At 35.7% G+C, this 16,270-nt stretch overlaps 1 protein-coding gene across 2 annotated transcripts; it reads left to right on the plus strand.

Moving 5' to 3' along the window:
* The first annotated feature begins 3,677 nt into the window (after positions 1–3,677).
* OPRPN (opiorphin prepropeptide) lies at positions 3,678–15,958 on the plus strand. Of its 2 annotated transcripts, XM_012499585.2 has the most exons (4): positions 3,678–3,778; positions 4,998–5,063; positions 5,239–5,294; positions 15,148–15,958. In XM_012499585.2, the coding sequence occupies exons 2-4, from the start codon at positions 5,013–5,015 to the stop codon at positions 15,413–15,415; spliced, it is 375 nt and encodes a 124-aa protein (XP_012355039.1). In that variant the 5' UTR covers positions 3,678–3,778; positions 4,998–5,012; the 3' UTR covers positions 15,416–15,958. The 2 variants fall into 2 exon arrangements, with proteins under 2 accessions (XP_012355039.1, XP_003265755.1); XM_003265707.2 differs by lacking the exon at positions 5,239–5,294 and having other exon boundaries at positions 15,148–15,954.
* Positions 15,959–16,270: the final 312 nt, after the last annotated feature.

Here is a 16,270-nt window from a genome sequence, read left to right on the forward strand (position 1 = left end):
ACCTAGTCCAGTAGGGAGGAATGCTGGAAGGTTGGTACTGGAGTCTCTGAGAGGATTTAATGAGGCTGCTTTTGTACGTGTTGGAAAAACAACAGACTTCAACACTGACCAAGGTTCCTTTCCAAATGCTTGACTCAAACCTTCATTCCTGAAGTATCTGAATCCTCAAGTGGTTATAAATTTTCTTGGTTGTAATAGTTTCCCCTTAATTTTCACCTTTGGACATGAACATACTAAATGGTGTCACAGAGAATCTCCTGAATTCTAGACAGTCCTCTGTGTTCCTCTTTTTTAGCAGCAACCCAATTTCCCTCTTGGTAATCAGGAACAATCCTGCTAACCAGTAGAGTAACTCTTATTTATTTTTGTTCAGTGACATGAGGAGATCAAAATGTCCTAATTCCTCCTTTATGAACAACTAGCATAACTCAAAGTTACAAAGACAGAAAGCAAAGATTCTGTGAGTGGGCTATTAGTTGTAATAATAAGAAGAGCCTTAATTTCTGTTCCCATGAATTCTGGCCCTGGGAAAGCTGGATGCATATGTTGGTCACTGATTGAAAGCATGTACTGCATCCTATAAAATAGAACCTCATTCTTGCAGGGTATATACTCTCAACTGGTATCATAAAGTCTTCAGTAGGCCATTACACTGTTCTATTAGATTAGATGCTTCTCTGTGATGGGATATGTGGTAAGAAGAATGAACTTCATATGCATGAGCTCATAATCACATTCTTCTGCTGTGAAATCAGTTTCTTGATCAGAAAGATGTCATGATAGATAATTTTATTCACCAACAGCAGTGAGACTACACCAGCAACTTGAATTTCCTTAACAAAAGGCAATTGTTGCTTTAAGTATTGTTCCAGAAAATATCTAGTCAAGATCTTTTAAAGCCAGGTGTTAATTAAAATTTCACTTGAATAACAGTTTTTATTTTGAAAAGAAATGTGCTGCCACCTTCTTTGGAAACTAATCCTTTGTTGACTATGAGTCATGCAGAAATTATTTTAATTTTGACAATGTTCATTCTTAAGTCCTTCATATCCAATGATCCATTACAACAACAAATCACACCTTGTACTTAAAACACTTGGCTGAAAATATACTGGTCATCAAAACAATTTACAACACCAACCAGAAAGAGAAGTTGTTCATCTTTTTCACAAAATAAGCATGTTACTAGAGAAGGTAACAATTCAGGAAGTATTAGATATTAACTTAAAGGATTTCCTGAGTCATAGAAGGGTACAGAAACAAAACTGTCTATAATCAGCATACTAACAAAGGAGACAGGAGTTCTAATTGTCAACTTGTCATCGACAAAGACAGAGGCAAAGAAAACTAGGTAGTTTAAGATCAATTCCAACTTAATTCCCCATTCACCACCAAAAGCTTTTAAGTCACCTTTTAGATTTGAATATGTTTTACCACTTTACTAGAGATTCATCATACCCAGGATATTTTAAAATTGTGTGATAGAAGAAAGACATTCCCACCAAAAGGCTAACACTTACTAATAACATGGGTCACAATTTTCTATGTCCTATTTAATCCTCAGAACAATATCAAGAAGTAGACGTATTACTATCTTATTTTGTAAATGACAGTGTTGAGACATAATTGGATTAAACAGCTGGTCATACAAAACACAGCTAATAGGAGGGGAGTTGACATTTCAGCTTAGGCTACCTGACTTGAATGCTACACACGATCACTGGACTACCCTATAATGAAAGACTCTTACATTTTATTGACTGCAGCTGACAGAAAACATATATTTTTACATAATAACCCAGCACAACCATATGTATAACCATATGATATATCCTGAAAAGTACTTATATATAATGCAATCTGATATTTACTTCTATTCTGCTCTATCCATCCTCTAAATTGTGTTTGCTACTCCCTAAATAGATTTCATGTATTACTGATGAGTTGCATTCAAGCATTAATGAGTGCTACTATTAAAAATATATTAATTACTTCAGTGGTTCAAATAATTGGATTTGAGAGACAAAGTAGCGTAATGAAGGGAAAAATTCAAGCTCTCAAATATGGCAAATTTAAGGTCAATTCCTTTCTCAGCTATTTTAGTGAATTTGAGCAAGTTACGTGACTCCTCTCTAATTTATTATCTAATCAGTGATCTGATAATAACATAAATTGCAAGGGGTTGTTGTGAGCGTGAGGAGAGCTAATCTACATAAAGTGATTAGCACACAGTCTAGGACATGGTAAGGATTCAACAAATTATGTCTGTTAGAAAATAAAGCATAACATCTTCTAGCATATGGTAATTTCCTCTCAACTGAATAGATTTTATTTCATATGAGTAAATTTCTCAGTACCTGCCTTCATTTTATACATTAAATTGTGTAATTTACTACATCCTTTTGCCATAAATTTAAAATAGATTGTTTAATACCTCCCATCTTTGGTAAGCAAGTGTACATTGAATTTATCCATCTGGTTTAGATAATGGGATAATGCCACATACTTACAGAACACAACATATATTGGAGAATTTATTATCCATTAAGCAGTCCAGATATTCATTATTAGCTTCAGAAAAATGTGTTAAGTAATTTCTATATATTTAACATTTTAAGTAGCTCAAATGCATGTGTACTGTATCTTTAAAATTACACATCTGGGAAATAAATATGAAATTGAAAATAAGGAACTAGAAGGATTCTATTTCCTAATTCTCTCCCACCACTAGATATCTTCTGTTATTTCCAAAATTAAGACAAAGAATTTATTTCAACTGCCTCCTTTTTCCATTCTTTAAATTCCTTCTTCCCAAATAAGCTTCTTCTCAAATAAACCAACTCTTACTATATATATATGTCAGTTCTGATACATATGTATAGACACATTAAAACTCCAGTATCTATAGCCTTTAACAGCAGTGGTTCCCAAACAAAGCTTCACTTTGCAATAACTTGGGGAGTTTTTTAATTCTTGTGTTCCTTTGCAGCAACATGCATGTAGGTGGAAGCCATTATCCTAAGCAAACGAATTCAAGGACAGAAAACCAAACACCGCAAGTTCTAATTTATAAATGAGAGCTAAACATTGAGTACACAGGAACACACAGAAGGGAACAGTAGACACCAGGGCCTACTTGATGGTGTAGAGCAGGAGGAGGGTAAGGATAAAAAAAACTACCTATTGAGTACTGTGCTCACTACCTGGGTGATAAAATAATTTATACAACTAACCCCAGCAACACACAAATTGCTCATGTAACAAACCTACACAGGTACCCCTGAACCTAAAATAAAAGTTGGAAGGAAAAAAACTAACATAAAATTAATAAAATTTTTTAAAAGAAATTAAATTATTTTGCCTGTCTTCCTGCCCCATAACTTTTGATAAATTGTTCTGGGGTAAGGTCTGAGAACTGGAATTTTTTAAAGCTTCCCAGATAGTTGTGATGTGCAGTCAAGTTTGAAAACCACTGTACTCGAGCATTCTGGCCTGCTAGGACAGTGATTGGATCACAGTTCTATAGATGAAGCTGCCAAACTGGCAACTGCAACTATTATTTCTTTGTTTCAGTAAAGAATATCAATACAGAACTTTACCCTGTCTCAACCTTTCTCTTAACTCCAATAAAAATCCAGACAGAGGTATTTAAGAAGAAAAGCTTTTCTATCAAAGTTCTTTCTCTTCTTGGACTTTTAAATTGTGGCTACCTAAATTGAGTATCTGGCAAGAGTAAGATAAAGCAGTTATTTGTTCCAAAGAAGAATCTTCTACCAAGGTAGGTATATAGAAATATGAATGTAAGAATTTTCACTTTGGAATTCTAGCTTTTGCTCATATTCTCAAGAATATTATCTTCATGGCTTTTAATGGAAATAGGCATGTTACCTAAAAATCTCAGATGTGTTTTTTAAAGAAAAAAAATCATTGTCTGTGGTAAAATTCCTTAAAATTCCTGAAAAAATGTCAAGAACATTCATATTGATTAGTTGCACAATTTACATCAAATTTCACAATCTATTGACTTTTTCCACTGCTATATTTTATGGTCTCTAAAGTCAACCATAAGTAGAAGAGTCTTAAAAAGGTATATAAGTTAGATTTGCATTTTTGTTGCTCTTGTTTGAGTTAGGTTTCTTATGCATTGTCAAACTGCTTTCTAACATGAAAACATATAAGAAAAAAGCTATTTTAAGGGGGTAGACACATGCACATACAACTATAGAATCTGTCGACCTGCCTTACGTCACTTTCAAGGCTAATGCCAATGACAGATACCACATAAACCCCAGGACGATCTGTCAGTCTATGTGCTTGAATTTTGCCTTCCCAGAACCCAGGATGCCATGTGCTTATTATATATTGTTGAAAATTATAAACAAATTAGAACAAAAACCTCTTTTTCCTAAATCACCCACTGATAGACAATAATTGACTTTTGGAAAAAAGTCATATCAAAGTAATAATACTTCAGTAGAGTGATGTTAAAGGAAAAATACACATTACACGGTTTCTTTTGCTTCAGACAGATCTAATAACAATAACACAATAATTGTATTAAGAAGTTATTTTTTATAATAGTCCTGTCACGTTGACAATATTTAACTCACAAATCTATAGAAATCTGTAAGTTTTGACTAATTTTAAGTAAACATACTAAAAGTATACCCTAATTAGTTATGTTCCAAAGTAGTCACCACTAAAGGCAACAAGAAATTTCCAAAAATACTTTAATTTTAAAATGTACTTTCAATAATTATCTGAAAATTACCTTTCATAGAATAAAGTACCACCATTTAAAAAAAAATCACAAACATGACAGTATTGCTGTGCATCTATGCTGCTTCCTCTCCCCAAAATATCAAGCACATCTTTAAAGGTTATGTTGGTCTTTCTTCATCATTTTACATAATAAGTGTTAAAATGTTTTAAAATTTTTTTCTGAAAAACAGTTGATCAATTTGGCTAACTGTGGATAATCTTTGGCCTGTTTTTAGGAGCAACTTTAAAGAATGAAATTAACTTTCCTCTTGGGCCTGTTGGCTCTTATTTCATGTTTCACAGTAAGTTCCCTCAATTCTAAATTTACTTGTTATATTTATTGTTAATCATGATTTCAAAGAAAGTTTTGATACCAAGAATTTTGTCCTGTATATAAAAATACAGTGTCAGGCTGTTGATCAGTATGGACTTGTTCTTACTTTCCTTTTCCTTTCTCATTTATGACTAACCATCTAGTCAGTGGTTGCTAAGCATGAAGGGACAGTGGATTGCAGGAAGAGGACACAGGGCAGGTAGTATCTAGAAGAGCTAGCTCTTATCTAGAAACATCTCTTCCTTTTTATTTCTTTTTCAAAAGGACTACCATCAAATTGTCAGAAAAATATAATTTAAGCTTACTAAATGTTTTAAAGCTGCAGGAAATAGGAAAGTATACAGTTGGAGCTTCATGATAAATTTTCTAAAAAGACAACATGATATATCAATGCAAGGATTGCTGATTGTGCAATAGATTTTTATTGAAAATATTTGTAAAAACTAAAATCAGGAAGCCTTTCTGATGCCTGAAAATATATTCGTTACGACTAAAATATTCCTTTAACTGACTGGAAATTAAAGTGCTACTCACTTGGGAAAAAAATAAAAACAAAGTCATTCACTGAAGAAGCACTTACACTAATTCAAACTTTTGAAAATCATTTGTTAAAGCTCTATAGGAGATCCAAAAATATATCATGCAAAGTAACAAGTGGTAAGTGCCATAGCCAGAAACATCATAGCATAATATGAATTTCAGAGTAAGATCAGTTTCCCTAGCATATGTTGGGGTTGGATGGGCTTGAGAGGAGAGAAGGAGCCCTATTTGTCTCGTTTCTTAGTAATTACTGATAATCCACTGTGTGTCAGGCCTAGTGGTGGTTGACACAGAAATACCAAAGTCGAATTCCAAATTGGGATCTTCATAGATTAGGTCTTCTTTTCATAGTATAGTATCTACCTAAGAGAAACTAGTGAACAAATAAATATCAATAGATCCTAGCAATGACACTGTCAGATAAAGTAGCATTATTGTTCTGAAGCATTTTTTGATATTTAATGACATTTGTATTCTTCTGAAGCATATAGTGCTATGTAATAACATTTGTATAAAAAAATTATATTTCTGAGGTTGAAATAGAAGAGTATTATACTCCATGAGATACCTATATCAGAAACACCTGATCCACTTATTAAAAATGAACATTTCCAGACCTTATCCCAGACCTGAGAAAAAAAGGGTCCTGGAAACCTGCATTCTAGGATACTCTTACTCATGCTGAAATCTGAGACCCCTTGAGTAAATTTTCTTGAAATTTACTTCTCAAGCTATTATGTTATAATTGCATGAAATATATAAAGAGAGCTTTTAAGGTAAATTCAACTTAAATCAATCCATCATATGAAAAAACCTAAGTCAATAACTACAATTAATTATCAAATTTATTACTCTGGAATAAACCACTTTTTTGGTAGAATTCCCCAAATATGACAAACATGACTTCTCTGCTAACATGACTAAACACTAATTCAGACTTTATACAATAGATTAGAAGGTAAAGAAAAATCCATGATCAAGTAAACTTGAAAAAGTTGGGGGAAATGAAATAGAGGTTGTTGACTAGAATACTTCTCAGAGACAATAATAGAGGAAATGCTGTCTTTGTTTCTCTGTCTACAACCTTCTGTTTCATACTGAGGATAGGCAACTTCTGAGGAGTCCTACATAAAGCATCTATCTTAAGGATTCATATGAATTAATGGCATATTTTTATTCCAGAAGCCTGAATTGCAAGACAAATGCAACTTAAATTCTTCTCTACCTTGAAAGAGTATAGAATCCCATTTATATAAGAAGCAGAGGATTCCATGTCCTAAAAAAAATTAGTTTAATACATAACTTTTCTCGTGTTAGAATTAAATATTATTGGATATAAGAAAACAAGAACCACAAGACATAATTTTAATGTCACTCTAGCAAAAATTTCTTGCTCTATTCATTCTCTCATGAGAAGCTGGTAAATCTTAACAACAGTCTTAAGCATTAGTCTAAATAAAGAAACTTTATTGTACTTAGCATCTAGAACTTTCAATATATCAGAGATTATCTTTTATGAGATAGGGACTATCTAGGATTTAAATTAAAAATAACAGTTCATATTTATATATTTACAATGTACTCTGGAGCACAGTTTTACCCCCAAACCTCACAAAAACCCAGCAACTATTTGGGATGCTCCTTTACATAGCACAGAGCTGAAGATGAGATAAACCCTCAGTAAGTATTAGAGGAATGACACAACGAGTGAATGGGCCTTTGTGTAGTTGACGCCAAGTAATAACAAATAGGTTTCAGAGTCTTACCTGTTGATTCATGCCATTGGATAGGCTATATGAAGTATGACACAGGGATGGATAACAGGCCAAGTATAAGCTCAAAGGTAAAGTATCTCATGATGGACAAAGACATCTGCCATGCTCACAAGATGAGTAATGACAGCATTTTTGCCAATACCTGCCATCGCTAACTTAGAGAAGCCTTTGTTTGCAGCACAATCTGTCCACTAAACTGCTCTGGTTAAGCTGTCAGTCTGGCAGTTTCTAATCCTTAAGAATAGGAAATAGAAGTTTAAAAAAAAGTAAAAAGTAAAATAAACTTGAAAAGGGAACATAAATAAAATACTTTAAAGAAAGGGCTATGATAAAATAATTACCAAAAGCAAAGCAAAACCTTTAGCCTGAACTAAACCAACAATAAGCAGATATCAAATTACCAAAGACAGTTTGTAGTTCACAAAATAACCAAAAGACAGTTTGTAGTTCACAAAATAACCAAAAGACAGTTTGTAGTTCACAAAAAAAATAACCAAAGACAGTTTGTAGTTCACAAAACTCTACAAACTCTAGAAACTCTATCAGGAAGACGAATCATCTAGGGATTTTGTAGAACTGCAGACTCTGATCCAGTAGGTCTGCCTGAGCCCCATAAGTCTACATTTCTAACAAGCCCCCAGGTGATACTGATGCTGATCTGCTGGTCAGCAAATAACATTTTGAGTAACAAGGCCCTGGTCAACTGAGAAATCAAACAGAGAAAGGCTGAGGTCTTCTTATGGGTTTGTATAAATGCTCAAATGTTGTCATGGGAAAGCCTTACACTCCTTGCCATGTGCAAGGAATGAAATGGCATTCTGAAATCAAGTAAGAGAAATTTCTGCTTATCACCAAATATGTGTAATTCATTCAGCCCAAAATACTTATTGAGTACTTATTATTTACTAGGCATTATTCTAGATGTTGGGTAAACATCAGTGAACAGACAAAAAGTTTCTAACCTCATGGAGCTTATATTCTACTTGGGGAAGACAAGCCATAAACAAAATAACTGACTATGTAATGCAGAAACTTTGGGAAGAAGGAATTTTAGGAGGAGGTAGAACAAGGATGTGATTTTAGATAGAGTAGCCCAGTGGAAAATGGCATTTGATTAAAGACCTGAAGGAGGCGAAAAAGCCAACCATGCAAGCAGAGGAAACAGGGAGTTCTAAAGTCTGGAGGAGGGTACACTTGCCTAGTGTGAAGAATAAGGAGGCTAGCACGGCTGGTAGAGAGTGAGATGGGAAGAGAGGAGCACGAGGTGATACTAGAGAGTTAGAGGAGGGTGAGGCTGCATCAGGTCCATGGGCTTTTGCAGAGCCTTAGTTTTACTCTGAGTGACATGCAAAACTTTAGTACATGAAGTCAGTACAAAACCTCAGAAAGACGTCATCTCTTCCCACACACTCTTCCTTTCCATCATCCATAATGATTTGGAGAAAAAAAATGAAACTTCTAAAATATCTGAATGGCATCCATAAATATTTACTTAAAGTAACCTATAGTGTAAGAAGGATACAAACACTGATTAACATGACCTCTAACTTCAAGGGGTATATGACTGTCAGAGGATACAAGATAGATTGGTAATAATAGCCAGAGCAGGAGTTGACAAACTTTTTCTGAAAAGGGCCAGATAACAAATATTGTAGGCTTCTGTGGGCCTGTAATAAGTGGTCAACTTGGCTGAGGTAGCTTGAAAGCAGCTACAATAAATGAATAGGCATGGTTATGTTCCAGTAAAACTTTATTTACCAAAACAGGCAAACTACATTTGGCCCACAGCCTTAGTTTGCTAACTCCCAGTCTACAGAGACAGTGAACAAGGCAATATGGCATGTAAAAACCTGATATTTTATTTACAAAATAATCATAAAATTAACCCAACATTATTCATGAGTTTGCAAAAAATATTTATGTTTCATTGAAACTGTGTGCATGCAAAATACTATGCTAAATTATTTGTCATTTTAATTATTTTTTCTAAAGAACATCATGTGGTAGATACTGTTACTTTCTCTCTTTTAAAGGTAACAGAGAGGTTACATAACTTACCCAAATTCACATAACTTGTGAATGGAGAAACAAAATTTTAACTTGCCTTGATCTATTTGCCTATCTTTTGCCTTTTCTTCTATTACCTGGGATGAACTAAAATCACCCCAATATATTCTAAGACCAACCCCTCAACTCGTACACTAGATCCCATGCTCTCCCCTAAGCAAGGAGATTCCTGCAATTATCCTGCAATTATCTACTCTAAATCTAAACATCAGCAATTTTTCCTTCTCTCTATTGATTGTTCCTACTAGCACATAAATATGAGGTAATATCATTTATATGTTTGTTTTCATTCTCCACTGATCTTCTGGCTCCCATCATGATCCATTTGGAAAAAGTTGCCTCTGCACATCTTCACTTCTTTTCCTGTTCTGTCTTAAGCCTAGTCCTAGCAGACTTTGCCCACATCATTTGGATGAAACCACATCTGTCAAATTGTACTCAAAATGACCATGCGTAAGTGTCAGCTTTCAGTCCCCACGATAATTATGTCTAAATTATATTTGACATGATTGATCTCCTACTTAAAGAGTTTTTTCTTTTTCCTCAACTCCACTCTCCTGATTTTTCTCCTACTTCAATGATGACTCCTTGTTGGTCTCCTTCTCCAGACACATCTCCTCTTCCTGATCTCTAAATGTCAGAGTCTCCCAGGACACCATCCTCTTACCCTTTCTCCATCTATGAGCACAAATCCAGTTGCTCAAGCCAAAAAAAAACTTGAAATCATCCTTGACTCTATCACCTCCCAGATCCACACCTTCAGCAAATATTGCCCACTCTGCCTTCAAACCATCATCTAAATCTTACCCTTTCTCACCACCCTCCTGCTACCATTCTAGGCCCAGCCACCATCACTTCCTACCTGTTGCAACAATAACTGATCTCCCTGCTTTCACTATTGTCCCTGCAGTTTATTCTCCACACAACAACCAGAAAGATGTTTTTCCAAAGTAAATATTGCCATATCATTCCTTTGTTCAAAACCTTCTAATGGTTTTCCATAAGACTTAGAAGGTGGGGGTACAAAGTCCTTACCCTTACCTACCAGACCCTGCTTTGACCTCCCCGCACCTTAACTCCAATATATCTACGTAACAAAATTGCATTTATGCTCCTTAAATGTTTTACAAATAAATAATAATAAATTTAAAAATATCTGCCCTCATGGAACTCACACATTAAATCATTTTTGTTTATTTAAAACCATCAAATGTTAAAACTACAGAGAGAATATAATCAAATTTAAATATAGGTGGGCTGCATAATAATAATATTAAAGCTACCACTTATGGAGTGTTTAATATATGCCAAGAAGTGTATTACAAAAGTACGCTGTTTAATCTCTCCAGAAATCCAGTGTGACAATTATTATTATTATCCTCTCTTAACAAATAAGGAAAACGAAACTCAAAATAGCCAGTTCTGTATTCTGTTTCAAATAAGCTTATCACTTGTGAAGGTAATTGCCCCAAATGCAGACTCCTTAAGAAGGCATTTTCATCATTTGTCTAGGGTTATAACGTTCACCACCATCGGCCAGTGGAGGAGGGAAACTAGCTAGTGAAAAATTGTGTTAAGAGAATAGGAAAAGATAAAAATAATAAGAATGGAGGTCAGGGGTCAGCTATTTGCTGTAAGGTGTAATTTTTCACATGATTTCTCCCCACCTCTGCTTAGGGTCCAGAGAGCAGCTCATTGAAGCTCACTTTGAACTTAATTTCCATGACACTGTACCATCTGGGTTTCCCCGTCTCTGATTTTCCTTCACTAGCTGCTCAGCTTTCTCTTATTGATATCCAAGTTTCCGTCTTCAGCCATTTCTTCTTCATTACTTTCTTATTGCTTTGACCCAACAGTGCTTTACAAATCTATTTCTCCAGTTCTGAGATTTCAGTCTGCATCTACAAACTTCCATGACTTTTCAAACTCAAAAGGATTAAAACTTAATTAATTTCTTTCCTCTTGACACCTATATCTTCATTAATGTTAGCAGCCATGACTTAAGATCTCAATTTCGTTTGAGTCCACATTCATTTATTCAAAAACATTTACTAAGAACTTGGCCAGGCATGGTGGCTCACACCTGTAATCCCAGCACTTTGGGAGGCCAAGGCAGGTGGATTGCTTAAGCTAGGGAGTTCGAGACTAGCCTGGGCAACATAGCAAGACCCCATATCCACAAAAAATACAAAAAAAATAGCCGGGTATGGTGGCACACTCCTGTGGTCACAGCTACTTGCAAGGCTGAGGTGGGAGAATCACCTGAGCCTGGGGGGCAGAGGTTGAAGTGAGGTGAGATCACACCACTGCACGCCAGCCTGGGTAGCAGAGCATGACCCAATTTAAAAAAAAAAATGTACTGAGAACCTCCAAGGTGCCAGAAACTGGAGATAGAATGATAAACAATACAGAGAGATTGTTTGAAGAAGTTAATAATTACTATACTATATAATATTGATAAGTGACTAAAAGTATTATAATAGAAGTGCTAAAGCAACAAAAAGAATAAAGACACCTAACTTACCTTGAATTCCTCATACCTTTTATTATTCACAAAGATGCCAGGCACTGACTAAGATACTAAAGACACAAAGCTAAAGAAGATACAACTTATTCCTTCAACAGCAGTAAAATAGCACATGGCCTAAAAGTGGAGAAAAATATCAAAACAAATGATTACTATCACTGTGAAAAAAAGTGATGAAGTTTGCTTTTGTCTCCAATAAAGGTTTTACAAAAGTAAAATTTTGACTGATTTTATATTGTATAAAGATATTTTCTGTACAATTCTTTTAATTTTCATATCAAATTCTTGGGGGAGGGGAGTGAAGCCACTTAAACATTTTGAAGGAAGAGCTTGCCAGGTGAATGGAAATTAGGGCAGGAATGAAACATTCTCAGCTAGAGGAACTGCTTTTATGAAGGCACAGGGACTACCAGCAAGAGCTCGTTATGTTGAAAGAACTAGTACTAGTTCCACATGGCCAGAGTGAGGATAAAGAGGTGGCAAAAGATGAGATTGGATGGTGGCATAGGCTTTTGTGTTTGGTTGCAAAGAACAGGGTTCCACTCACAATATTTATTCTTGCATTTTTAGGGCCGCCTTAGTTTGCTGTGCCAGTTCTAATTTATATTTATTCTTGCATTGACTTCTTTTTTCCTTAAAGGAAGGAAACATGCCTGGCCAGGTTCTCAGTAAACGTTTTCTTCCTTCCTTAAATAAGGAAGTCAGTGCAAGAATAAATATAAAGTAGAAGTGACACAGCAAAAGCAGGTAGCCCTAAAAACCGGTCTTTGCTTCTCATGGCATCCGTGCTTCTCTCTGTACTGTTCCCTCCCTGAGATGTGCTCTCTTTACTCAAAGCCCCTGTGTCCTTATAGCTTAGTTTGCACGTGGCCCTTATTAATGCTCCAGCCTCTGTCTGGCTCCTCTCATCTCACAATGTTCACATGTTAGTTCCTACTTCTAATTAGGATATCTCAATATTTCCTATTTCAAGTTACAAAGAGAAAGATAATTTTATAAACCTGGCTTATTTTTCTTCTTCTGGCCAGAAGGCCTAAGATCCTGGATAGCCAGTGGTTTGGAAGTCCATGGAACAACAGCCCAGAAATAACCTAAATAAAAATGTGTTTATGTTTATGTTACAAGAATAAAAGGTGATAATTAAGACAGGGCCGTCCCTGGAAAGGGAGAAAATGTAGATATAAAATACACAGAGGAATTGATCATGTGACCAAGACATCACTATGGCTCCCTCTGAAATGACTTGGAATTTTTGAGTTGTCACTGATCTTTGTAAGAGATTCAGTTGTGTGATGGTGACAGTAACCAGGATAAAAGGGAAATTGAGAAGTGGAAATAGAAAATCTAAACCAGTCTTCCTCACTATCTGGCTAAGAATGGAGAGAGATAAGCTAATAAAGCTTCAGGGGTACCCTAGGTTAAGAATGAGATTCTTTAATAGATGAGATATCAATCAATATTATAGACTGGAAGCATACAGCCAGGGATTAGAAAGAGGTTTATTTTACAAGAATAAAAGAGAAGGAAGACCCTAGGGACAGAGAAGATGTAGATATAAAACACAGGTGAAGAGACTGGTCTTAAACAGGAAGAGAGAACAGCAAGATATTTCTGAGTTTTATAGGTGTAGGGCAGGAAAGTGAACAAGTTCTGACGTGTGATGGCCTAAATTATGTGAATTAGAAGGCAAGATCATCCTCTGATGGGTGTAGGGAGGAGCAAGAAAAGTAGAAGTGAGGTATAGATGCTGAGAAGATAGCCTTTTGGGGAAAATGGGAGGAAATGATTTAGCAGTGCTGATGCACCAGACAAACACAGAAACTATAGTTCTCTAGTGTTGCTACCATTAGAAATTGTGGCATTCTCCAGCAATGTTCATCACCATGGAAGTAGGACTAGGGAAGGTAGTTTGCATAGAGTTGATCCAAAAGTTTGATGTTTCTAAAGGCAATATGGCAGAGACACAGGAAGGAGCTGAATGTTGTAGGAGAATGATTAGAGTCTTGCACCTTCCTAAAGCTTTGTTTCAGGCAAACTGATCTTCTGATGGTTGCTAGAATAGAACCTATATTTTCTTGACCTTGTTCATTTGTTTATGATATTATTCTAATTTGGCTTCTTCCTCTTCATTTCTACTCTGTTTTATTTTATCCTCATGTCAAATGCTATCTTCTCTACATGGCAATTAGTCCTCTCTCTTTGATAAAAAATAAAATTTTCATCTAAATTACTAAAATTTTTACAATATTTATCAATTATTTCTTGAATTGCTACCATCTACAAGCCATGCTTGTTATTAATAGAGTACAAAATCATTCAAAATTATATTGAGCCCTTACGCTACCTTACTATATCTAAGCACTTTACATAGATTATATATAATCCTATCTACCAGTATAAATGGTAAGAACTATTTCTAGAACCAGTTGAGGAGTGAGGAAACAGGCAGAGATAACCATAAGCATAAACAGAGATAACCCAGCTAGCATGTAACAGTGGAAGGACTGGCTCTAGGAGGCTCTAGCAATCAGACTCCAGTGTCTTCATTTTAACCAACATACTATACTAGCTCCATAGGCTTTTTGTTGTATTGCCTTGTATTGTCGTTGGAAGGTTATAGCTTCCACTGATTTCAGATTCATGTAAGCAGAGTCTTAAATCTGTTTCTCTTTGTCCCTAGAAAGAAGTGTTGCATATAATAGTTATACAATTAACGGTTCAGAGTCTGGAATCTCACTGAATTCTTAGAATGAAATAAGAAAAAATTTTCCCAGATAGTCAACCTGGGTATTTACCTCCACTTGAAACTACATTCAAAGGTGGTCTTTTCTTATACACAATCAAGGTGATTTGGTCCCTCCCTAAAACCTACAGGTCAGATAGCAAGGTTACCACTTTTTTTGTTTTTTCTCATTTAATACTATTCTACTTTTCTTTGATTGCCCAGGCATCCAGAATAAACAGGAAATTTTCTAGTCCTTATTTTTTCTAAGTTATTTTCTCAGTGAAATATATGACTTACGGCTTAGTATATCCTAATGTTTACATAGTACACATACTAATACATAATATATCCTAATGTTTGAGCTTTAAATGATCAAATTTAGAAATTTTGTTTGTTGCCTTTGTTTTTATCTCCACAGCCCGGTGAGAGTCAGAGATTCTCCAGAAGACCTGGCCAAGTGCCACCACCTCCACCCTACAGGCCAAGATGGGTTCCACCAAGTCCCCCACCTCCCTATGGCTCAAGACTTAATTCACCACTTTCTCTTCCCTTTGTCCCAGGGCGAGTTCCACCATCTTTTTTTTCTCGATTTAGCCAAGCAGTCATTCTATCTCAACTCTTTCCATTGGAAAATATTAGACAACCTCGACTCTTTCTGGGTTATCCAAACCTACATTTCCCACTAAGACCTTACTATGTAGGACCTATTAGGATATTAAAACCCCCATTTCCTCCTATTCCTTTTTTTCTTGCTATTTACCTTCCTATCTCTAACCCTGAGCCCCAAATAAATATCACCACTGCAGATACAACAATCACCACAAATCCCCCCACCACTGCAACAGCAACTACCAGCACTTCCACAAAACCCACAATGACGGTCAGCTCCTCAACAGTACCTATCTCTTCAACACCAGAGCCTGCCACCTCCACATCAGCAGCAACCACCACAGCATCTACGGAAAATACTACTCAAATTCTCACCAACCCTCCTCACACACTATTGCTCAATGCCACTGTCCAAGTTACGACTTCCAACCAAACTACATTAAGCAGCCCAGCCTTTAAAAGTTTTTGGCAAAAACTCTTTGCCATTTTTGGTTGAACATGCAATAAATGATATTTTCCAAACTGCTCTGATATCTTAGAAGAAATAAACTGCAATGATTTTGATGGAACCAACCCTGATCTAACCAGCACACCGAATAAATAAAGTATTTGAGCAGTAATATGCACTTATTGCTATCATTATGACTACCACTCTATCCTATATTTTATCACCTACCAACAGTTGATGAGACAGGTTCCCAGAAGGAAACAGAGACCCTTTATGGGAAAAAAAAATTAATAAAGGGTGTATTTAAAGAGAGTGGACAGGATTTAAAAAAAAATACAGGGCTGAGACATTCAGGGTCTCCCAGTAGAGCTGGTCATGGGCCTATGTTTGATGAAGCAAAGGGAACAAATAAGGAGCCCAGAGCCTGAAGAAGAGTTGGGACAATGAAGGAAAGGCCACCCAATAAGACACGTTGTGCAAAGAT

This window comes from Nomascus leucogenys, chromosome 9 (genome assembly GCF_006542625.1).
Source record: "Nomascus leucogenys isolate Asia chromosome 9, Asia_NLE_v1, whole genome shotgun sequence".
NCBI classification, from domain to species: Eukaryota; Metazoa; Chordata; class Mammalia; order Primates; family Hylobatidae; genus Nomascus; species Nomascus leucogenys.